The sequence below is a fragment of the Fusarium proliferatum genome, assembly GCF_900067095.1.
Source record: "Fusarium proliferatum ET1 genome assembly, contig: FPRO_scaffold005, whole genome shotgun sequence".
NCBI lineage: Eukaryota > Fungi > Ascomycota > Sordariomycetes > Hypocreales > Nectriaceae > Fusarium > Fusarium proliferatum.
In genome coordinates, this window is record NW_022194794.1 from 947,499 (window position 1) to 971,181 (window position 23,683).

General features: G+C 49.9%; 5 protein-coding genes across 5 annotated transcripts; 2 read left to right on the forward strand and 3 right to left on the reverse strand.

Moving 5' to 3' along the window:
• Positions 1-508: 508 nt before the first annotated feature.
• Positions 509-7,880, forward strand: FPRO_10587 (uncharacterized protein; the record flags this gene model as incomplete). The annotated part of the gene is made up of 3 exons (XM_031231566.1): positions 509-5,206; positions 5,254-5,333; positions 5,381-7,880. The coding sequence occupies 3 exons, from the start codon at positions 509-511 to the stop codon at positions 7,878-7,880; spliced, it is 7,278 nt and encodes a 2,425-aa protein (XP_031081590.1).
• Positions 7,881-9,503: 1,623 nt separating this feature from the next.
• On the reverse strand, positions 9,504-10,556 carry FPRO_10588 (uncharacterized protein; the record flags this gene model as incomplete). The annotated part of the gene is made up of 1 exon (XM_031231567.1): positions 9,504-10,556. The coding sequence occupies one exon, from the start codon at positions 10,554-10,556 to the stop codon at positions 9,504-9,506; it is 1,053 nt and encodes a 350-aa protein (XP_031081591.1).
• A 6,552-nt stretch (positions 10,557-17,108) lies between these two features.
• Positions 17,109-18,516, forward strand: FPRO_10589 (uncharacterized protein; the record flags this gene model as incomplete). The annotated part of the gene is made up of 3 exons (XM_031231568.1): positions 17,109-17,238; positions 17,290-17,549; positions 17,932-18,516. 3 exons carry the CDS (start codon positions 17,109-17,111, stop codon positions 18,514-18,516), a joined length of 975 nt encoding a protein of 324 aa, XP_031081592.1.
• A 530-nt stretch (positions 18,517-19,046) lies between these two features.
• On the reverse strand, positions 19,047-19,260 carry FPRO_10590 (uncharacterized protein; the record flags this gene model as incomplete). Its single annotated transcript, XM_031231569.1, has 3 exons — positions 19,047-19,075; positions 19,118-19,144; positions 19,197-19,260. 3 exons carry the CDS (start codon positions 19,258-19,260, stop codon positions 19,047-19,049), a joined length of 120 nt encoding a protein of 39 aa, XP_031081593.1.
• An 801-nt stretch (positions 19,261-20,061) lies between these two features.
• On the reverse strand, positions 20,062-23,580 carry FPRO_10591 (uncharacterized protein; the record flags this gene model as incomplete). Its single annotated transcript, XM_031231570.1, has 1 exon — positions 20,062-23,580. The coding sequence occupies one exon, from the start codon at positions 23,578-23,580 to the stop codon at positions 20,062-20,064; it is 3,519 nt and encodes a 1,172-aa protein (XP_031081594.1).
• Between the last annotated feature and the right edge of the window lie 103 nt (positions 23,581-23,683).

Genomic DNA, 23,683 nt, shown 5'->3' on the forward strand with positions numbered 1-23,683 from the left:
ACTGGCCGACTGGCCTCCAGTGGTTGGCAGCCTCGTTTCCTCAGTAAGGATAAGGCTGCCAAAACGTCGTGACATGTAATTCCATCCGTGCTTTTGCTTTGTTGGAGCTTCTTTGCTTTATTCCTTTCTTCTCAAAACCCATCGCGACTGGGCTCACTCAACCAAATCAACCAATCGCACACGTATCTTGCTTCTTTCTGTCAGGTCAGAAGATAATTGCGCACTCTTGTACTACTACCAACTTCCTTTCTTTCAGTCTTTCCCTTGTCAGCTTTGTCGCGACTATTACCTTCCCCACCCGAACTCCTTGTCGTCAAAAGTCAGTCTTTCTTCATCCGCGCCGCAGCCTTGATAGCAACAAATGCTGCTCCCTCCGCTATTTTCGAAACTCCAAACTCATACTTTCTCTTCCAGACCTTGACATCCATAATATCCGGCATCGCAGCATCGTCACGATCATCTAATGAGATAATCATCGCTTTCGGTCACGACTTCATTATCGCGAGTTATGCCTCCGGGTAAACGAAAGAGAAGTGATCGCCATTCCGTTGAAGGCGGCCGATCTTCTCCTCATCGACCCGGTGATACCGCACTTGGACAACACGACCGCGACGATAATATGGCTCGTGGTCGCGGCAGAGGGCCTAGAGGTCCCGGTCGACGCGATTCATCTCAAGGTCAAAACCGAGGACCCCCAAATCATCAACAGAACCCTTCATCAACGCAACGACGACCCAGCTCTTCTCATACAACACAGCCACCGGCACCCCCTCCTCCTCCATCTGCGCCAGTGATAAAGAGACCTGCTTATGCACCGCCTCCGTTGTTGCGGCCGCCCTCTCCGGTCCGTTCTAACTATCGCTATAATAATCTTACGGACGAGAAGATTAGCGCTTGGGCTGAGAGTGGTCGGAATGCAATCATCCAACATGGAAAGCAGTCGCGGGAAGATGTTGACATCACGGAGCTGTCAAGCTTATTCCAAGAGTTCGTGCACGCAGTTGTCGAAGCTCGATTACCACCAGCCGATGCAGGTGCCTGCGTCAAGGAAATTCTTGGTGACGAAACGACGGAGATTATTAAGGATTCATACGCGTTCGCTCCCCACACCCTATTTCTTGACTCGTTGTCCATAGTCATGGATAACGAGCCCGCCATTTACAGGCCGACTCTTCGCGAATTCGTCCTGACATCTGGCGTGTCGTCCAACCTAATGCGACAGGTGCTCGAAGCTGAAGTCCTGCAGCGGATAGGGCTTATCAGAGATAACTTTGTCAAACTAGGTATCAAACAGGCAACAAACCTTCTATACCGACAAGCCAACTATAACCTGCTTCGTGAGGAGACGGAAGGATATTCAAAGCTCATTACGGAACTTTTCACAACTAGCAGTGTGACTCCCCCTCCTCCCGAAATGGCAGAACAGACCTTCGAGCGAATCAAGGCTCTTATTGGTACATTCGATCTTGACGTCGGCAGGGTATTGGACGTAACCCTCGACGTTGCAGCTGCTGTTCTCATTAAGCAGTTCAAATTCTTCGTCAAATTTTTACGAGTTAGCTCCTGGTGGCCTCGATCTCATCTAAAATTCAGTGCCGCAGTCTATGTCGGCGGTCTACCCTTGTGGGCAACCCCGGACTACTCACAGTGGACAACGACGGAAGACGATGAGAAGCTCTTGGAGGAGAAGAAGCGAGTTCGAGATGTTGCTTTCTGGGATCGAGCTCGTGAAGTTCACATGGAGGCATTCTTTGAGCTTGGAGGTCGACAAGTCGCCGATTCCGACTCGCAACAACTTACAATCACCAACGGTGCCGAGGGCGATGATGCTGCCGCGGATATTGAAAGGCAGTGGGTGCAGGAAACCAAAACCCTCCCACCCCCTGGCAACAGAACGGCCGCACAACTACTCGGCTTCAAGTTGCGTTTCTACAACTCCGATGCTCGCGACCAGACAGACGTACTCCCCGCCAATCTTTTATACTTAGCTTCTCTTCTTGTCAAGATAGGGTTTATTTCCTTGACCGACCTGTACCCGCATCTTTCGCCAGCTGATGAAGACATGGAAACAGTCAAAGAAAAGGAGATGAAGAGGATCGAGGAGGAAGAACGATCTTCTCGTGGTGGTCCGATGAATGCCCTTCTCATGGCTGGTGTCCTACCCCAAGGCGACGATGATAATCCCAATAGCTCGAATCTGCCTAGACGAGAACTTCCCAAGAAGGTTGAAGCAGAGACGAAGGAGGCTACCATAGAAGCTACAGACAACAAGCCAAAACTGCCAGAACCGTTGGAACAAAAGGTAGCATTGCTCACCCAATTATTGACCATCGGAGCTATCCCCGAATCGCTATTCATTCTTGGTCGCTTCCCATGGATCCCAGAGGTCTTCCCTGAGGTCCTCGAAAGGATTCATCGCATCCTTCATCATTGCGTTGACAAGGTCTTCCGCGACAGCCGACCTGTCGTGGTCGGCGAGACTGGATGTCCAACCAAATTTGTTCCAGATTTCGACCAGTCTGGACTTCCCAAGGGCAGTGTTCGATTGAGCAGATTAATAACCCGCAAGTCTCTCAGGTGGCCATTCCCCGATAAAGTCGACACCAACGAATCGCAAAATTATCGATACTACTGGGACGAATGGGCTGACAATATCCCTGTTTGTCAGTCCGTGGATGACATCTTCACTCTCTGCGGGACACTTCTCAACATTTCTGGTGTCAATATTGGCAAAGACGAGGCTCTGTTGACCAAGTTGGCCAGAATCGGAGCGAAGAGCCTCGCTGAGGACAAATCAGAGCACAATCTTACCCGATGGCACGATCTACTTCGACGGCTGCTGATGCCAGCTTTGAGTCATACCAAGGCCAACGCTTCAGCTGTCAACGCCATTTGGGAGCTCTTAAGGCATTATCCCATGACTACTCGCTACTCCATGTACGCTGAATGGTTTGAGGGGCAGATTTCTCGGTTGCCCGCTATGAAGGCAGCTTTTGCAAAGGCCACGTCGGAAACCAGGGGCACTATGAAGCGAGTTTCTCTCACGAACTTGAGTGAAATGGCTAAGCAACTCGCCAAAACCAGTTACTCATCTCCTGGTATCGTCTTCAGGGTTGCTTTCGAGCAATTAGAGTCCTATCCAAACCTGATCGATGCTTTTGTGGAGTGCGCCAAGTACTTCACAGACCTCTCCTACGATGTGCTTGTATGGTCCTTGATGAGCTCTCTTGGCAAATCAAGGAGTCGTACTCAAGCTGAACACGCTCTCACTACCAGCAAATGGCTACAGGCCTTGTCAAGATTTTCTGGCAGAGTCTTCCGACGATACACAGTTCTTAACGCCACACCAGTCTTGCAATACGTCAATCATCAGCTCATTCAGGGCAACTCCACCGACCTTATCATTCTAAAGGAGCTCATCACCTCGATGGGTGGTATTGTTGACTCGGTTGATTTCACTGACCTTCAAATTTTATCCATGGCTGGAGGTGAATACCTGCGACGCCATACTCTAATTCGCGGCCAGGATAAGCGATTTGAGAACATCAAGAGTTCAAAGCGTCTCATTCAAGCCTTGACGGAGTCCAAGCTTGCCGCGCAGTTACTCATTAACCTGGCACAGTACCGACAAGCAGCTCCCTTTCAGGTGCCGGAAGATGAAGCCCACATCAAATATCTATCCTCGATGATTGACGATTCGCATCGCATTTTGGTTCAATACCTCGACTTGCTCTGGAGCAACATGGACCCTTCCACTTTCGACGACCTTGTTCCCTCGATTCCTGAACTCATCCATTCGTACGGCCTGGACCCTAGTCTGGCTTTTCTGATTGGCAGGGCCAGCCTTTCCCATCGCATGCATCCGTGGAAGCCAAAGAAGGTCGACGAGGCAAAGGAAAAGGCTCAAGTCACACAATCTATAGACAAAGAAGGCGATGTTTCAATGTCTGATACGCCTGCTGCATCCGGCGGCAACGAAACACCCAGCCAAGAAGCAGTACAGGCTGAAGAACAGGCTGGTGCTCAAAACTCATCAGCGCCAAACACATCAACTAATTCACAACAATCACAGAAGTCGGAAGATTCCTCTCTTGTCAAGACAACATTACAGCCGATTGTGGATGCCATCCAAAACACTGTCCGTCCTGAGATCTGGCAGAAGATTACCCCAGAGCTCTATGCGAACTTTTGGGCTCTTCAGCTAGGTGACCTCTATTGTCCAGACAAAATCTACAGACAGGAGAAAGATCGCCTCAGAGCTGAAGAGGTCGCTATCTCACGAGATCGAAGCGACATGTCAAGGCGTGGACAAGAGCGCAAAGTGGAAAAACGAAAGGAGCTTATGCAGCTCCAGATCGGGCTTTCAGAAGAAAACAGTGAACATCTGATGCGCCAGGCGAAATGGAAAATTTACCTGAACAAGCAGTTCCAATCGTCTTTCCCAGAACCTCGAGCCAAGCCAGATACCATATCCGATATTCTACTCGAGCAGTGCTTCATCCCTCGCATGCTTCTCTCCAAGGCTGATGCTGAGTATACATACAAGTTTATCAAGGCACTGCACGAAGGTAATGCCCCCGGCTTCCAATTGATGTCACTCTACGACCGACTTTTCAACGCCAATCGCCTGAGGGCCCTTATTTTTACATCTACAGTCATGGAGGCCGAGTATCTTGGTCGCTTCTTGAAGCTTATTCTCGAGGATCTATCGCGTTGGCACAAGAACGCGACAGTTCCCAATGAGAAGGACAAGTCAAGAGACCAACCAAGATTGGGTGTGTATGAAAAGGAGGCCAAGGGAACCCCCGATCAGCCCCGCCTTGGGTTCGCTCTGACTTTTGACGACAATGACAAGCCACTGACCTTTGTTGAACACGAGCAATTCCGTGACTTGCTCTTCCGCTGGCACAAGAACCTCAATAGCGCTCTGCGTTCTTGTTTGGAGGGTACGGAATGGATGCATATTCGAAATGCCATCACAGTTCTGAAGGCGGTCCTCGACTTCTTCCCAGCTATCGACTTTATGGCTACGAAGTTTTCAAGCCTCCTCCAAACTATCACCAAGCAAGAGAGTGCTGCCAAACCTTCTCCTGATAGCGAGGTTGGTGGACGTGTCGATCTGTCAGTCGCTGCTCAGGGTGCCATGTCAGAACTTCAGAGGAGGAAATCCAAATGGGTTATGGTTCAGGCTTTCCGCCCGGGTAGTGTAAGTGCTACGATGTTAGATATACGGACATTACTGACCCTTAATAGGCTGGCGCTGCACAAAACGAAGCAGACAAGACGAACAATCTGCGTGCAACTGCGCCGGAATTCAAGCCCGGTCCCAACAAGTAAGTCGATATCTCGGGCAAAGATATATCAAGTCTAACAGAACTAGGCAATCAAGAGGGAAACAAACGACTGCTGAGGAGGAAGACGGAGAAGTCAAGGATGGCAAAGACCTCAAGAATTCCGCGACAGATCCAACGAAGCCCACTGGCCCGGCGAAGGACTTGCTGCCAGCCAAGCCAGGATCGTCTCGGGACTCGAAACGCGACCATACACCATCTGGTCCCCGCGCCTCGAATAACAATTCTGGAACCGGTGCTGGCGCGAAGCACGACTCTCGGCCTAACACGCTTCCGGAGCGGCCACCTCATACCCTACCCAGTCGGCCTGATGTGCCTATTCCCGCGCACTACACTCCCGAGAGATTTAACCAATCCCGCGGGCATGAGCGTCGTGATGGTAAAGAGCCCAGAGATGCACGGTCTAGGGATTCTCGTGAGCCCAGGGAACCTCGCGATACTCGAGATCAGCGTGAGCCTAGAGAACCTCGTGAGTCCCGGGATCAGCGCGATTCTCGAAATTTTGATCCTGCTCGTCCTGATCGTTCACGCGACTTCTCTGAGCGACGAACACAAGATCACGGCCGGGAATCATCTCGAACTGATGGGTCAAGTCGTCGTAGCGAACATGACCGAGACCGAACTAGGGATTCTAAGAGCAGTAGAGGTCACGACCATGGTCGCTTGAACGAAACGCCTACCCCAGCCCCTACAGTTCCCGCTGCAGCTGTCGAGGCGCCTGAGCCACATATCAACCCCGAACGAGCTGCCCTGTTTGCTCAAGACAACGAACGGGCTCGTGCACCGGACTCTGACCGGTCTAGTAGAGGTCGTAAGAACGCTCCCGTGGAGACAATGGATACGATCAATCCGGAGAGGGCTGCCCTGATGGGCAACAGAGACAACACACCTTCACGCGCCCCTCGGAACGAGCCACGAGATCACAACGCTCGCGTTCAATCTCCTCGACGAGGAGGTCGGTATGGGCATGAGAGTAGTCAGCCTGAAGGTGGACGTGAAGACCGACATGATCGCAATTATCCTGTGGAACACCGGCCTTCTTCTGGAAGAGATCCCCGGGAGCGATCGCCATACCGAGGCGATAGACCAATGGACCGTGAGGCTGAGCGAAGTTCTGGACCTAAAGGTCGCGATGCTTCTAGTTTTCATGGAACTCCTTCTCGGGTTCCGGAGCCTGAGCACAAGCCACCTCATCAAGATGATTCTTATGGACGTCTCAACTCGATACAGAATGTCACTGAAGTGCCTTATGGACCAAGTGGACCAAGAGCCCGTGGACGAGGTTCAAATAGAGGTCATGGTGTACCTCAAGGGCTGCCAGGTCGACTTGATGGCAGGTTTGCTGGTGCGGAAGGCGAACGGCCTCCTACTCCAGATCGACCTCCACCAACTGGCCCGGCGGCGTCAGGCAGAGGAAGACGCGGGTTCGAGCAGAACAGCGGCCCTGTCACGCCTTCAGGCACGCCCAGCGGCCCTCAAAATCGGATGAGAAACGCCGGTCCCAGCCAAGGTCTGCCTTCTCCTGCATCCACTAATGCTACACCTTCAGGGGTCCATCCAGAGCGTCTAGCACAAATCGGTGCTCAAGTTGGTGCAGTCCCTCCGCCTCCTCCTGGGCCGCCACCATCTCATCCTCATGGCCATAATCACGGTCACAATCGTCAGTCAATGCCTGGAGCTGGCACCCCCGACCGAGGTCCTGGCCCGGGACAACGACAAACACCTGGCAGCTACGCAGGATCACCAGCTGGTGAGCCTAACGTACCTACCGGTCCAGCCTCCTCGAACGAACGTGTTCGCAATGGTGGTGGGCGGAGGCAGCTCCAAGGCATTAACAGCACCCTGCAACAAGCGCAGGCCAACATGCCGGATGTCAGCCGAAGCAACAGCGGAAGAGGACGTCATTCGCGCCAAACCCTTGGCAATTCCGATGCTCAAGTCTTGACTGGAGGTTCTCCCACTGCTACACCAGCTCAAGAACGCCAAGATCCTATCAGGAACGAATCGTCAAGCCGGGCGCCTGCCAATGGAGAGGAGAGCTCAGGTCGTAGCGAGCATGACCGAAGTCGCCGTGGCGACCGCGAGACTAGATCCAACCGCACTTCACGTCGAGGAAGTCGTGAACGAGAGCGTGATCGTAGTCCAGGCCGAGAACGTGAGGGCAAAGAGCATCGCGAATATCGGGACCGTCGATCAGGAGCTGGCGAAGGTGGCAGAGAAGAGAGGGAATCTAGAAGATCTAACAGAGATCAAAGCGGTGTTCCACGAGAGCCTATGGGCCCTCCTCCAACAGGTGGTAGAGACCTTGTTCAAGGTCGTGAAGGGCGACACAGAGGTGATGGTCAAAGTGGCCGAAGTGGTGAAGATTGGGCAGGCAGCGGTAGAGGAGGCGGTCGTGGAGGACAGCGTGATGGAGGATCGCGACCGGAGGATCGCCGCGATGGGCGAGAGGATCGTGGACGCAAGAGAAGAAGCGAAGAAGGAGTCGGAAATTTATCGAGTGAACGTGAGAAGAGGCCCCGACGATGAAAGACATAAATTGAATGAAGCAAGGAAGTCGGCATGTTTTGAGTACGAGAGAACGAAAAGGGAGAAAAGAGAAAAGAAAAGGGAAGAGAGGATACGAGTTTGGTCATGGATATACAATAACGATACGACCCGAGAAGAGGACTTCGGACACGACCATGCAGTCTGATTAGGAACGAACGGATGGACAACAGACGAGTCGCATTTCCAGGGCGTTTATCAGGACTTTTGTCACATTATGCTCCTTTTCGACCTTTGCATTATCAATCAGTACACATCTCCTTTTACTACTACTACAATTATTACTGCTTTTACACACATGCACACATGCTCCTTGGAGACTTCACTTGGTCTCAACAACATATCATGTTGAATCAGTCGGTTTCAGCAACAGCTTCGAAACAAAAGAGCTACATCAGACTCTTTTGTTTATTAGAATTGGCTTTGGGGAGCTTCGGGTGTTTTAGCTGCAAGGCGTTCAGGAAGTGCATATACCCTTTGGGCGGCGAATTTGCTTGCCTGTTTCTGTGATACAAATTAGAGTAACAAGACTTTGGGGGTCGGGTTTCTAGAACGAGGCCTTGTAAATCATTGTAAGATTCTTGCATTAGGGGGGATAAAACGGTTCAGGCAGTTAAGCCTATCGAATAGTATCAGGCTAGAAGATATTCTGTTTTACTCGCTCTTCTTACTCAACATCCGAATGTAGAGTTACATCTTCATCTGACACGTCAAACTACAGCAACACCTACATTCTATGACTATAATTCAGTTACTTGCTTGTCCTACAATCATCCGTATTGTCTGACAACTTCAGCTTCTTATCTCGATCTGGACAGAGCAATAGCCCATAGTTTTCGCTTCGTTTACTTAATCCTTCAATACCGGGTAACCAACCTGTGTGATTTCACATGCATATCAGATCATTCACTCAACTATAACCATCAGAGTAATTTCACCTTGACCATGTTACTCCATCAACGTCCCAACTTCACAATCACATTGTGTCGATCTCAGTCTCAACGTCATAGCCAACCACGCACAGAACAATACATTCACATCTCAAGGTGTGTCAGAAACGCGCACCGGGTTCGGAACAGTCAGCGATTGATTGATTGACAGACAGAAATCGAGACAGGGTGGACACAGACCGAAAGCGTGTGCTTTATGTACTGTACTTTTGTTTCGTTATACAGTCTCTGCCTTGATTTCTGGTGTTTCTGTCCCTGAAGATCTTTTCTCTTTGACTCAGTGAACATGGCCTGGTGAAACGCATCCGGACGCCACAGTATCCACGTCATATGCAGGGGCATGATGAGGAGTTGATCAACGGGGGGTAAAATTGGATAATCCTCATTTGAATATGCATTCTGATAAAAAAAAATTATTTGCTGTTAGTGATACTATTTGTTCAGCCACGCTGACGATTGTAATTTAAAGAGCTAGCTAGAGTACACAATGCTGTGGGGTATCGATTCCATGAGTGAGAGGTGAGACGTCAGAGTCTCAGATGAGAAAGCCTGACAATAACCGACGACCGGGCTTTGGGGTGTCCGGTGTATCAAGACAAGAGGCCCTTAGTATTGCCAGGCGTGGGCTTGAGCACAGCCAATGATCGGCCTGGGCTTATACCTGCTTCTTTGTATATGACTTGTTCCATCGAAGAATGGCATCAATAAACTTCTTGCCGGGGAAATCAATGATGACGATTCCAGTTCGGGTAGTGTCTTCGTTATCTTCAAAATCCTTAATCCACTGGCCAGTCATGTCATTCATACCCGTGACAGTTCGGTTCATGGGCCCAGCCGCAGCCTCGATGGGCAAGACACCAACAGAAGCTGAAATGTGTGCCAAATAGAGGACCTTGTTGTCGAGAGCTGCTGTTGCAGCGAGTTCGAGGGCATCACGGATCGCAGTCCACTTCTCCGACAAGTGGTAGATATCAGGGATGATCCATATATCTTCTAAGATCATTTGATGACCTTCCCACTTCAGACCATACGGTCCTCCTCGCCAAGCTGGGAAGTTTTGAAGAACAAAGATCTTGGAGCGAAGACTACCAAGAGTTGGCAAGGGTTCAGAAGCGCTGTAGTTGTACAGTCGATCCCCAAGTGGGTATTTGTTGAAGGCGGCTTCGAATGACAGAGTGTTGTTGTCTCCAATACCGTTGCCTTCCTGCTTGAGGCGCATGATGATCGCCTCAGAAGGGTTCCTGTCCAGGAAGTCGTTCATATAGCCAACCACATCCTCGAAGCTGAAGCCAGTGTACCCATTAGCATGGTAAATATGCAACTCGTCATCCCGCACACGAGCGCGGATGTCGAAGTAACGAATGCCTGCTTCCAGCTGGGTAGTCAGGTTCCAATTCTGACACTGTAGAGTTTCTGATCCTATCTCATAGGTCATTGTGTCGTGTGTGCCCGGTATACTGAGGCTCGAGAGGAATACATCGTCAGGAATGTCGGCCATCCAGGTCGGGTTGTGGGCCAAGTCAGCATCGAAGCTGTAGGCACTCGAATAACCACGATAGCAATTCCCATACACCATGCAAGGTGCGATGGAGAGGAGGAGGTATATGATGCACATGATGAAGAATGCACCACCTCCAAGTATCATAGGAAGTCGTCGACTTCGATTCACAGGAGTTGAGAGACTCCGAAAGCCTGATATCGCGACCATATCGACAGGCTGAGTACGGTCGAAGCCGGAGGGGCCGGAAGGGACCTTTCGGTCAACTAGTCACATCGGCAGGTAAATCGAAGATATTATAGAGAGCTCCAGGCTCAGTTATTCAGTCGCGGGTGTTGAAAGAGGGTTATAAGGCTCAGTGTGCATATATTCGATGTTTGTTGTGAATGTTGATATTGTACTTGGCAAGGCTGATGATGATGCGTATCTCAAGATCAGAGACGCATCCGACTTAGGCGATGACATAGTGCTAGGCAGGGAGCTTGGGCCTTCCTGCGGTGCCACCTGCCACAGCTGAAGACCGTGAGTGGTCAGCTCTGAAGCACTCTTACCCCAGACAAGGCATGGCAAAGCATTGTGAGGTGTGCCTACCCTAGATCAGCATCTCACCTAAAGATTGCACTCATAACTTCATCGTTTGCAAGAGCCACATCTCATCAAGTAATCAAAACAGAGATTTTGTCGCAAGTCGGACCTGTGTAGTCAAAAGCGTCGATTGGGTTCGTCCATAAAGGGTTTGTTTTGCGGCTCTGCTCCATTACCTCGACTAAGATCTCGACCGAGTGTTTCACGTCGATTAGCTCTGCATGCACGAAAAACTCAAAGCCATAGTGGGAAGGCCATGACGCTTGGAAGACGATGGACACGCATGTCAGAGACAGATGAAGACCCAACAAGTAAGTTAAACTACTCAACCGAGCTTATATGTTTAAAACTGCTCCATCGTCGTCGTGGAAAGCTGAGGTATTTCTCCCACATGCCGTAACTTTAGCCCTGAGATGTACGAATCAATGATATCTAAAGAGTCATGGACCAGAGAATGGTTACGTGTACTGCACAGTAGAAAAACTAGGAGTAGAGACACAAAAGCAACATACACTCGAATATCGCACCAGACAAAGCTCCACGATACTGCAGTTTGCAAAATGCCCCGGAACCTTTGAGCGGAAAAACCCCAAAAATTGAGTCTCTACACCCTCACCACTTAACTAACATCAACCGACTGCAGCTGGTGGCGGACGGCTTGCAGATTGCGGACCCTGAAGTGGCATTCTCCTGGCGAAGCGGCGCAGCCAAACACGCAATAGCGACAGTGTTTAAGCGTGTGATTTGCCTGTGACAGCCTTCTCCCTCAACATGAAGGAATCATATATTCTCACTCCAGCATCATAGAGGGGAAAATAGTACATGCAGAGGGGGTTGTACAGTACATCAAGGTTCGTCGGCTAAGTAGAAGACATACAGAGAGACAGACAGTGGTGCTTCGTGGCACAGCATAGAGCCGAGAAGTCACTGCATTGACAGGAGGACCAAGCCATTGGCATGTGCGAATATGTCAGAGTTTAGTAAAGTTACCTTGGAATACGGAGCCTCAACTACTCAAGACAACGTGATACAGAGGAACATGGCGGATGTGGCGGCCAAGATATTTATGGTGACAGCCTCGGTTTACGGCTCGATGATGCCGATACACATTCACGAGACATAACACAACACAGACTGCACCACAAGAGTCTAGAGAATCGTGACAATGCCCCCACGCATATCATCGCTTGCGTGACTCTCAGCCGAGAATTTGGTTGGGAATAGCGTCGCAGATTGAGACATTACGAAGCATCTTTGCCACGCCCGTGTTCATTCAGGTCAGTTGTGACAAGCAAAGGGGTTCTCGAGAAATACGATACAGCATGTCAGAAATCGGAAGAGCTAGCTACGCCATTGGACAATTGAACACAAGCGCGTCAAAGAGGGTGTACTCGTCTACAGAGATGGGGTAGCAGTCACTGCACTTGGCGGCAGTTGGAGTTCGTGTTGCGCTTGATGGAGGGTGTTGAAGTCGGACACTGAGAAATGTGAGTGAGATTCAAAGGTGGTGTAGGTACAAGACATCCTCTAGATACCATAGCATAGTACATAATCTGTAGATAAAAGTGCGACGAGGTTATTGGACCGCCAGTGACATACAAAATTAAAGGCAATGGTTCCTGGATAATAACTGATCGAAATATTACCCAAGTGCCAAGTTTTTGATCATCATCATCCATCATCATCGATAATAAGAGGCTGCTATTATCATACCAAAAAAGAAGAAGAAAAAGCCCCGGATTCTAGATCAAGAGGCTCACAAACTCCAGCCATTTATCTCTAAGCTTCACCACCACCACTATCGTGCATATCGTGCCATTTTCCACACAGAAAAAGACCGAACCGTAGCAGCGTCGTCTCAAGATGGACTAGACAGACCTCTTAGCGTGTCAGCATACCAAGGCTATCTATCAATTGACTTTGTTCCAAGTTAAAAGATACGTATTCTCGAGTTGGTTTACGTGTTCAGCTGGACAAGGCAATGGATGGATTCTTTGTAAGTTAAACCCTCGAGCTAATAACCTTGAATCAGCTAGACTAGACACATGGAAGAGAGAAGACTGGAGCTACTAGTAGCTACTCCGTGCCTACTGAGTAGATTGTTGCCAGGTCAGAAAATTAAAGGTGAGTTTTAGATCTCCAGTCACACGACGACAGCTAGTCTCTCTCAGTGACGTCGAATCGTGAAAGGGAGACTCGCTTCCGCGTATGTATGTATGTATTGTATTGTTGAGGCAAAATATTTAAAATTGTCAAGGGTTATGATCTGATGGATTGATTATACGAGAGCGGGGAGACGGGTCAATGCTCGTGTTATTGTAAGGGCAAGTTTCTGCGTCAAAGATAAACGGTCATTCCTGGCACATGATTGACTTGTATCAAACGACCCAGATAAGGATCAAAGAAAAAGACTTGTTCTGTCTGTTTCTCCATGGAGTAAGTGAACCGATCGCGATCGCTCGCTCGTTCGCTATCATGCGGGAATCTCCAAGAACATGGCCGAACGGATTCGCGCATGTTATTTCATGTTTTTCTCCAACCTTATCCCACTTACAACCTTGTCAAGTCCATCATAATCCATGCTCCCTCTCTCCCTTCCGCGGGCCGGCTCCAAAATGACTGAAACCACGAGTCCCACGGAGCAGGGATATTTAGATTTTTGGTTATGGTCTGTGGACTGTGGAGCAAGCCAGAGAGATATTGCGAGATATTCACTGTTTTTGATGCCGATCAAACATCTTTGGGCCTCTAGTTAGAGCCTACACACGCAATTCTCACCCACAACCATCATCTTGGCCTCTACTTTGTCCGGCGACGGGATCGTCGTGGTTAAAAACACAAAACTTACAAAAAGGGGCCGGAAATGGCCCGTTATGGTAGGTCACCGTTTCCTAAACTGGGCGATGCCACGTCCAACGGCGCGGCGCTGAACTCAGGCACTAACTAAGGTAGTTCATGTGAGTTGAGTTCTATGTTGGGGACAGGGAGAGATAGTAAGGCAAGGTAGTGCTTAGAAGCGGGAGGAGAGTCAAGCTGTACGTAGTAATACAGCGGGATGCACGGAAACTTTTGTTTGTGTCCGCAATTGCTTCATTCTGTCGTCTTCGATTGAGGAGAATGGGATGTTTTTTGCACAATGAGGAATGGTTCGTTCCATACATAGCCAAGAAGAGCCGCTAGACTCACGATATCTATCGCGCGTTTGGAGGGTGGGAACAGTGGAGTCAAAACAAGATGATGGGCATGGGGGTTGACCAAAAATATGCACCAGTTACCAGTCCATTGAATGCTGTTATAATTCTGTCGAGTTTGTCTTGAACTGAGATCTTGGGCTGGAGCGCGAATTACCGTTCAACAGCTACAGCAAACGCCGAGATCTTTAGAGGAGCTGTGTTTCAATAATCTCGTTCTAGCGTTGTACGTTGTAAGATTTGAAGAGCCATCTGCGCGTCATAACAGGAGGAGACGGAAGAAAGAGTTCCTGACTTTGATGCTTTCTCTTTTGATGCACTGAAGGAAGCACAAAGGGAACCTGAGAGAAGAGTGCCAAGCGCTGAGGTCAATCCGGATAAAGGGTTGCCGAGCAGAGAGTGAAGTGGTTGTCGCTAATGTCCAATTTCGATTTCTTAAGCCCATAAAGGTAGCGGCAAGCCAAAGCCAAAAGGTAGAAGCCAGCTGATTATATATTAGCATGCTAGACTAGAGGAGAAGAGGAATTGTTTAATATCGAAAGAATAAGAGCATTCGGTACGGAGGATAAGATATAGCAGAGTGATGGTTTACAGGGATCGCCTTTCCCATACCACATCACCATACAATTCACACTTCAGACCACGAATTGCCATTGTCGGACGGGCTCTTGCAACACTCCGCAACAGTATTAGTACATACATTTCTCCTCTCCCACTCCTCGCTTCTATCAAGATCGCCGCTCACACCCTTGTCCAGGGCCCATGCAGATCCCACTCCCTCTTCTCTGGCTGTCCCTGCAACTTCCACACGATATGACACGACACGCCCCCCCCTTCTCAACCTCCCGTAATAAAACCCAACCAACCCAAAAAGCACTGTCACTCCCCTAAAACAATAACAGCGCCCACAGCGCTCTCAGCGGTGACGACATCTGCTACAGGCATCATATGAGGCTACGGGCGCCTCGTGTTGTAGTGTCTGTTGGTAGGTAAGGGATAGGGGAGCTTGCGGAAACGAGGGTCCATCTTTTATCTTATTTTATTTAATGAATTTTCTTTATTTTTTCTGTCAAGCTGTGATTATGCTTGCAGCTGTAGAGGATCATATCAGATCTTGAGCCTGTGTGCATCTTATAATATGTGAACATCGTTTCGTCACTGTGATTCTGTGGACAGCTTCGTACTGGACCTGCTGTTGACCAGCAACAACGCGAGGATTGCTTACCTCAGGTAATTTCAAGTCGATCAGTTCTACCTCTTCTGGCTCAATCAATTTTACCAAGTTCCTTTCCTGCAATATCATCTTATCTCTCTTCTTCTCTTTCTACGCACAATTGACTTGTCTTTCATTCCTTTCAATTCGTTCCTTAGTATTCTTTCATTCTAAGCTCAATCTTTTTGCTACTACCTCATTTCACACTCACTCCAACCAAGAAAACCAAAAAAAAAAACCAAAAAAAAGACGGCCATTTTACGCCGAGATAATAGCACTACTGCTGCACCGCCATCACACCTCTTTTCATCATCAATCACGCTCAAAGGGAACTACCTACTAGGCCATCGGATCGGTCTCTTCCCGCTTCATCTTTGACTCCCCTCTGCTTGGTTCTTTTTCAGAGCGTGGAGCCTCCTTTGTCCACCCAGCCTTGGCTTTGCAGCTGAGTATTGGAACCTTTCCATTTTTGGTCTCAGGACCCCTGCGATACTTTGCGCGGTACGTACTGGGAACTTACTGCGCTGCTTGGGCTTTGTTGCCAGGTCGTATCGTGACCTCCAGTGCAACTCTATTCAAGTGAGAGAGGAGTCGTTGGCAAACAAACTATCAACTGAGGACCACTCCAAGGAACACACATCGATGCTTCCACAGGAATCGACAATCCAATTTATCGATTTTGCCTAGGTAACTCCCTAGAACTTTTCTCGTCCGTCGCTATTCCCAGGCCCTCTTCTATTCTCAAGTCGGGCCAAATTTGGTTAGAGAGTTCATCGCTCGTCTTCGTTCTTCCTTCCTTGTTTCCCATCCCGGTCGCTGCTGCCGCCGCCCCTCCACTAGGGCCCGGGACTACCGTGCTAGGTACAGATACCTACCTAGCTCTTACCTGATTTGACCACTCTAGTCGCTACTTCCCTCACACCTTTTCCCATCCCAAATCTCCCTTCTCGACCTCGACCTCTCCAGTTGTCACGTATTCCTACCTCTGCCTCTGCCTCTGCCTCTGCCTCTGCCTCTGCCTATTATTTCTCAATCACGCCCCAACCTCCCCCTCCTAATCATCTCCACGATATCTATTTCGTTGACTGGGAATTGCTCTTTCTCTTTTTCTTTTACCCTTGTGGTGACTTTTGGATCTGGGTTTCCTTTCGTCTTGGGATAATTGGTACTGTTCACGTTTTGGGATCGCATTGTATCGTACCGACCATTCGCTTGTGTTTGCAACTGGAAATCTACGAGGATTGCCAGAATTATTCATCGATAACCACTTGAGCCTCAGGAAACTCTCGACTCTTCACTGTCACTCATCGATAATTCTTTCATCCCGAACCAAACACGATACCCGATCATCGCGAATCTAAATCCCCATCTTCGAAAAGCCACCGATCTCCTGGTGATTCACATATAACCTGCTTGAACACTTCATTGTGCTACCTTGCTCAACCCAACCCGGATCACGATTGACGATATCGGCTGTCTTGCTCCGGCGTCGGGACATCTACCCACGCGAAATCACACCTGCCGGTAGTACTACACCTCTCGACGTCAGACGTGGTATGGCTTCGACCAACTGAGAGTTCTCCCGCAACCGTGTCATGTTATGAAAAGCCTGCTTCATCTCTGTTGCACCCGACCTCACATGCTCTCTTGCTCAGTCTCTTTGGTAAAGGTGTGTAACGTGCTCCTTCTGCCTGGGCTCTCCTCGCTCCCCTTCAACTCGACACATTCTAACCTTAAACTCAACGTAGTTTTCTTGACCAAGTCATAACCATCATGTCTCCTCTTTCCAGACATGCCCAACAGGCCGGCTTGCTCTTCTTAATAGCATCATCATGGACACCTCTAGCTGCTACCCTAAACATCGAATATTGTGCTAGCTACAATACTGGCGAGACTCCTAGGAGTATGTAACCCCGTCGTATACACACCTTGCAGCCTCTAACCATCTTATTAGATACGAGCATTTATCAGACTAATGGCCTCTGCCATGATTTCTGTATCGATGACTGGGCATACGCTATCACTCAGGATAAGCTATGCTGGTGTTCGAATTACGCTCCTGTCAAGTCATCCCAAGTGGACGACTCCAAGTGCGATACTCCTTGCCCAGCATGGCCTGATGAAGTCTGCGGTGGTGACGGAGTGTACGGATATGTGTCTCTAGGCAACGTCGAGCCTTCAGGCTCAAGGGGCCCTTCCCCTTCATCAACCACAGTAAGTCAAATCCTGTGACATGATTATGTTTCGTGTTGTGATCGCCGCATATGCCGTGATCAGACGAGTGTCTGCCTACCCAACTCCTCCACCTGTACATCTCAGTCCATTTAAACCCTTCTGCGGTTGGTAAGATACCACGGCTTAACAGGCAACCATCAGGCAAAACCAACCACCGTGGCCGTATCCAGAGTGACTGAGACAATACAGAATACGGTGACTCTAAAGCCATCATCCACATCCATATCGACCTCCACGTCCACGTCCAGCTCGGAGCCAGAAACAACCTCAACTGTATGCCTTGTCAACACGAATGTTATCTCGCCTCGGAAATCGGTGATGTAATAAAGAGGTTTAGGACAGACACTGACTACGTATTTAGACCGAAGATCAAACCTCAGTCACGAGCACAGCCGAGGATGAGTCAACTACATCTAGTTCGCGCACCTCTGTTGTCCAGACTGTCACTGCTGGCGGTACTATCAGGACCGTCACCGTGGCAGCCCCGACGGAGACTGGCGGAACGACCGCAAGCGAAAACACCAATGGCTCAACTACCGAGAAGAGTGGACTTGGCACTGGCCAAGTTGTCGGTATCGTGGTAGGCGTGATTGCAGCCGTCATCGGTGCCGCAGGCCTCGTCCTATTCCTCTGGTTCCGACGAAAGAAGCAACAGAACGAACAAGAAGCCTATCAGGACGACCCCAGTGTTCGAGATAGCTCCTCGGGCATTGCACGACCTGATATGAGCATGGCTGGATCACCAATTGCATCAGCCGCGGCAGGAAGCCGTAACAGCACCTTACAAGTTGATCCTCGAATGGATCCATTTAAGCAAGGGTTGTACGTTCGAAGCGCAAGTCATGAGAGTATCAACACATTGCGAGATGACCACGACTATTCGAGGAGGATTCAGCCGCCTAAGGTTCTTCGTGCAACAAACCCCGATCCAACGCCTGAGCCTTGACCGACAGGACTTTCGGCAACTCCAGAAATTCCGCTGGGCCCCAAAAACCATCTTTTATAGGATGAGACTACGAAAAGAGGCACTTGTCTATTTGATCAAGAGCACGGCATCATTTTGCCTTGAGGGTACATTCTCAACTTGAATCCCTGGAGTCAAGCAGAATTTCTTGGGATGGATAATGAAAGATGTTCTAGACGAGCAGACAAAATGGTCACAATGACCCATGAAGCACACGAATCTCACTTTCTCCCGGCTCACTTTTAAAACCCAAACGGGTTTAGTTGCATTTCGAGATACCAGGAAGGCGTTGGCATTTTACAAGGGGGATTACATACACAACGGAACATGGGACGAACGCCCCCCAGCAACTGGCGGGATCATGGTAGGGTACATATACGAGCGAGCCAAGTGACTGCTGCTTCGCACATCACTACTTGAAAGGTCATGCATGACGGCAGAAACCAACGCTTAATTTTCGATTCGGATTTTATACTTATGGCATCACGGCAACGGCGACCTCGACCAAACAGTTATGGCACAATGGATGAGGGACAGCGACCTGTGAAGGGCGTGACAGAGTCGCCGAGTTTGAATGACTTACGTGGGCGCTCAGTGTTGGCTTCAAAGTCTGGATATAATATGCAGGTCGTCGTTGTCAGTTTGGGGTCACTTTTACGTACATAGAGCCAGCATAAATGCATAGGGCCACGAGGTTGAAATAGCGGCCAAAAGTATTCTCTTCATTTCTTGGTCTGCAACTACTGCTTGTACTTTTTATCCCCGTGACACGAAAGTGATCGCTTTCATGAGTTTCGACGCTCACTAAAGAACTCGTGATCAAGCTAGCTCTACGGTGAAGTTATCCGCCTCTTTCTCCATCTCTACATGCAACTCGTCCCCCTGTGATCTATACTGAGTCATCGCCTCAGGCGCTCTATTGCTGGATTTGAAACGTGAGGCAACATGAATCGCGCGTGGTGTCAAGCGGTCCGCGGCTTGAATAGAGCAGAACCGACGCTCGCGAGGTGTACAACGCCACATTTGACGTGGCCCCCATGCCTTTACAACTTTAGTCTTGAAAACGCACTATGGAGAAATGTCGCGGAAAGTGGGAGGCACGTCGAAACCAACTAGTTTACGGCTGGAGACGATGGAGTCTAATAAGTTCGTGGATATCCTCGTGGCTTCAAATGATGACCCTAGAAGGTCGACGTTGTGGAATACTCTGTCGACAGGAACATTACTCAAGGAGGTTAGAGACGGTGAAGCACTAAATCAAGAATGGCCATGAAGTGTAAAAGCGAATTCCTGTCTTTTTAATCGTATCCCACTTGTAGGGTAGAATCTTGAGCACATAGATACATGATGATATATATACAGATCCAAGACTCATGACAATCCAAATAAAATATGCACTGAAAATGCTGAAGCGAATTCCAAATCAAGCAAACCCTATGTTCCGGTTATCCTGCACCCAAACACCCTGCAAACCAAAATAACAAATCCGCGCTCTGTGCAAAACCTTTTGCGTCTTTTCTCCTCCGACTATTGGAACCGTGTGGGACTAGGGCTGTTCTCGCGACTTAGACTCTCGAAACTATCAACCATAGCCAAGACGCGTGTTCGAGCTCGTTCTCGTGTGAGGGGAACTGCTTGAGCTTCGAGAAGTACACCCGAGGAACGGTCTGTTTCGTGCGAGAAGCGTGGCTCTAGTGGAGCCAGATCTGGGTGGAGGAAGCCGCCGACAGAGTTGTTTGAGTTGCCTCGCATGTGTCGTCTTGAGTGAGAGGGGTGGCCAGGAGATGGTAGAGGAGAAGGAGAACGCGATGACGACGGTGAAGAATCCCGGGAGCTGCGCTGGAAGAGAGGTTGAGGTGGCTGAAGATGAGGGGGTTTCGCTTGTTGTAGTGTTTCTGGAGGGGGTTGCTGTTGTTCTTGTGATGTAGGTTGTGGTAGCTCTCTCTTCTCAGACTCCTTGTCCTTCTGTTGTGCTTGTCGAGATTTCTCTTCTGCAAGACGTTGTTCCTCGGCACGCTTCTCATCCATCAGCCGCTGTCCCTCTTCCTCAAGACGACGCCTCTTATCTAGCTGTTCTTGATCATCCTGAACAAGCGGTTGCTTTTCGTTAATCTCGTCGTCCCTCTTTGGCTCCGCCACTGGTCGAATGCCAGCATGTCCAAATCCACGTTCATCCCGCTTCTCACGAATACTGACACCTCCTGATGTCTGGCTCTCGTTGTCTGGGTCAACAAACTCAGCCTTGTGTGGCTCCATCGGCACCTCGTCCTCTCGATCGCTGCCCTCCTCGTTGCCATTAACAACTCTTAGACGTTCTCGAGGGACAGTGAACATGACCTGCACCAATCGCTGCTCAACAGCCTTCTCAATATCCCAGTCAGACTCAGCTCCAGGCTCAAGTCCGGCTCCACCAGACATCATAGCACCATGCGAATCGCCTTCAACACCTTCCCAGTCCTGTCGGCCTTTCTTCCTTCTCAGAAGCTCACCGCGTAGACCAACCAGGCCGGGCTCGTAATCACCAGTCACGGGCTCTTGATCAAACGAACGGCGTATGCCAGACATATCTTCGCGGGATGATGTTGGGGTACTAGCCCCTGAGAACACTCGCCGAAGAGAGCCCAGCCATCCCCTACGTGGCTTTGACTTGGACGGCGACGAGGATTCATCATCATCGTAGCGAGGAGCTCGATCTCCCATAAGTAACGAAGGACCCTCTGCTTGAAGAACACCAAATGACGAGCGGGCTGTGTTGTAACTACTAGACGACGAACTGCCTGGCTTAGGGTGCTCGGCACCAGCGGCTAGGAACGCTGGGGCGAGAGGGTTGAGTTGACGTGCTTTAGCCTTGATGCTTTCCGCTGCGCTCCGTGCTGATTCGGACAAGTTAGATCCGCTTCGCGATTCATCATCTCGCAGAGCAGCTGAACGGGTCGAGTTATGCCGCGTTGGTGAAGAACGACCCTGACTGTGACCCACGCTTCCTTGGTTCTGGCTTCGTCGACTATTCATGCGTGCAAGTAGTCCTTCCGCAGCATCAACTTCAGTGACCCAATCTTGAACCTCTGGATCATGTCGCGGGCTCTCAGGGCTCGGTGTTGCCGAGGCTCTATTACCACCTCCAGGAGTCAGGCAAATGGGGTGAGGAATATTATTCGGACCCACGCCTGCGACTGGAGTCTGGAAAGGATCTGAAGGAACCTCTGATGTAGGAGTCGGGACGTGATCATAAAGGCCTCGGTTGTGATAGGGTTCCTCTTCATCGTCCTCATAAATCGGATGAATTGGACCCGGGAAACTTGTAGGCCGTGGTCCCGTAGGTATATATCCTCCTCGTGACGGCCTTGCCATAGATTTGTGTGGGATGTGAAGTCCAGGATGACCACTTCGAGCGCCCCTCATAGACTCGTAGCCTAGAGATCGCTCGCCAGTAGCATAAGGGCTTTCACCAGTACCATACCAAGGGGCACTATTGAGCCCCCAAGGATCATTTTCCACCATTTCGGGGTATTCGTTATTATAGTAGTTGGGATCTTGAGAAAGCGCCCTGACAGCTTCTTCTCGCTTGCTGATATGCCGCCTGCGTCTCTTGTACCAACACAGAGCACCAATGATGATGCCGATCAGGGCAGCAATACCAAAGCCTAGGCCGAGACCGAGGCCAAGGCGCTTCGAGTTTGATCCTTTGTTATCATCCTTGGGCGCGTCGTTATCATCATCCGATGAGCTAGAGGCGGGGTTTGTATATTGTGATCCCCATGAACCTGACGTGATATTGTAGAAGCGAAGTGTTCCAGACGAGGATTGACGCTTGACTTTCCGAGAGGAAGAGCCCGAAAACTCCCAGCCGCCGTAGACCATGAGCATATTTCCTGGCAACACTGCAGCACCATGGCCGTAGATTCCGTTGAAATCAGGTTGTTGATCAGGGATCTTCCACTGCCACCCGCTGTAGATCTCACTCATCTCGAGGATCGCAAGTTGCGGTTCAGCAGGGGTATTAACATCGCCAACCCATCCTCCTATAACGATGATAGAGCTTCCATCCTCGCTGAGCGTCGCAGTATGCCCAGAACGACTGTAGACATTGTCCGCAGTGGTTGTGCTCCTGCGGCGATTCTGAGAGCTCGTATCCTTCACAGCAAGATCTGACTTTGGCGTACCAACATCTGGAGCTTGAATGCTGACATAACTCCATGACTCGGCGGGAAGATTCCACACAGCGACGGTGCTCATGTTGATAAAGGCTGTCTTGGTATGTCCACCAAGAAGTACATAACTCATCTGCTGCGTCACAATGCCGGATTTATTGGTCATTGAGGGCGTGAGACCAGTTAGAGTAAAGCCTGCAATGGGTATTTTTGGTCCACCACTGGAAGCGACGCTCATCTCATACGAGGTAAAAGCATCGCTATCATGGGGTGCGAGTCTCAGCATCGATTTGGTGTAGTTGGCATTGCTCTGCCAGTTCGTCGCATCACTTCCAGACTCGGGTGTCTCGCACATTCCTCCATAAGTATAAAGAGTTGGCTGGTCCATATCAGGAGCGAGGCTGGAGGAAAAGGCAACAGTGCCTCCAAGGAAATACGGTGCGCGACGGGTGTCTCCGCCGTTCTTGAGACCCCGACGAGACCACCCCCCTTGATCGTTGCTATAGTCGAAACTCCAAACATCGCCGCTACCAGATTCGCAGTCACCTGCATAAACGAGGACAGAGCCGTTCGCTGTTCTCGCAGCACCGAAGGCAGTGCTCTTGGAACTACCATCGAGAAAAGGTAAGACAGTATCATTGCTTGCGCGCTCAAGGCTGTCCTCGTCCGCATCGATGCTCTTGGAAAAGTCGAGGGATCGAAATTCAACATTGCCTGAAGCTGTTTGTCGGAAGATGTATGCTAGGTTCGAAGCACTGCATGGAACACTGCCGTCAACGCATGTTAGGTCGGGCATGAGAATCTCTGTGGGCACGTATGGGAAATTTTGCGCGGCGGCGGGGGAGGCGAGAAGAAGTGTGCTCGCGCAGAGGAGGAGAGCAGTAGAGATTGTCATTTTGGGCATTGTTTGCGCAGGCCGACAGCTGCGGGTGATCGTTGGAGTCATTGCGGTTTCTGCGAAGTTGAGATGACTCGCAAATTCGAATGGTACAGACGAA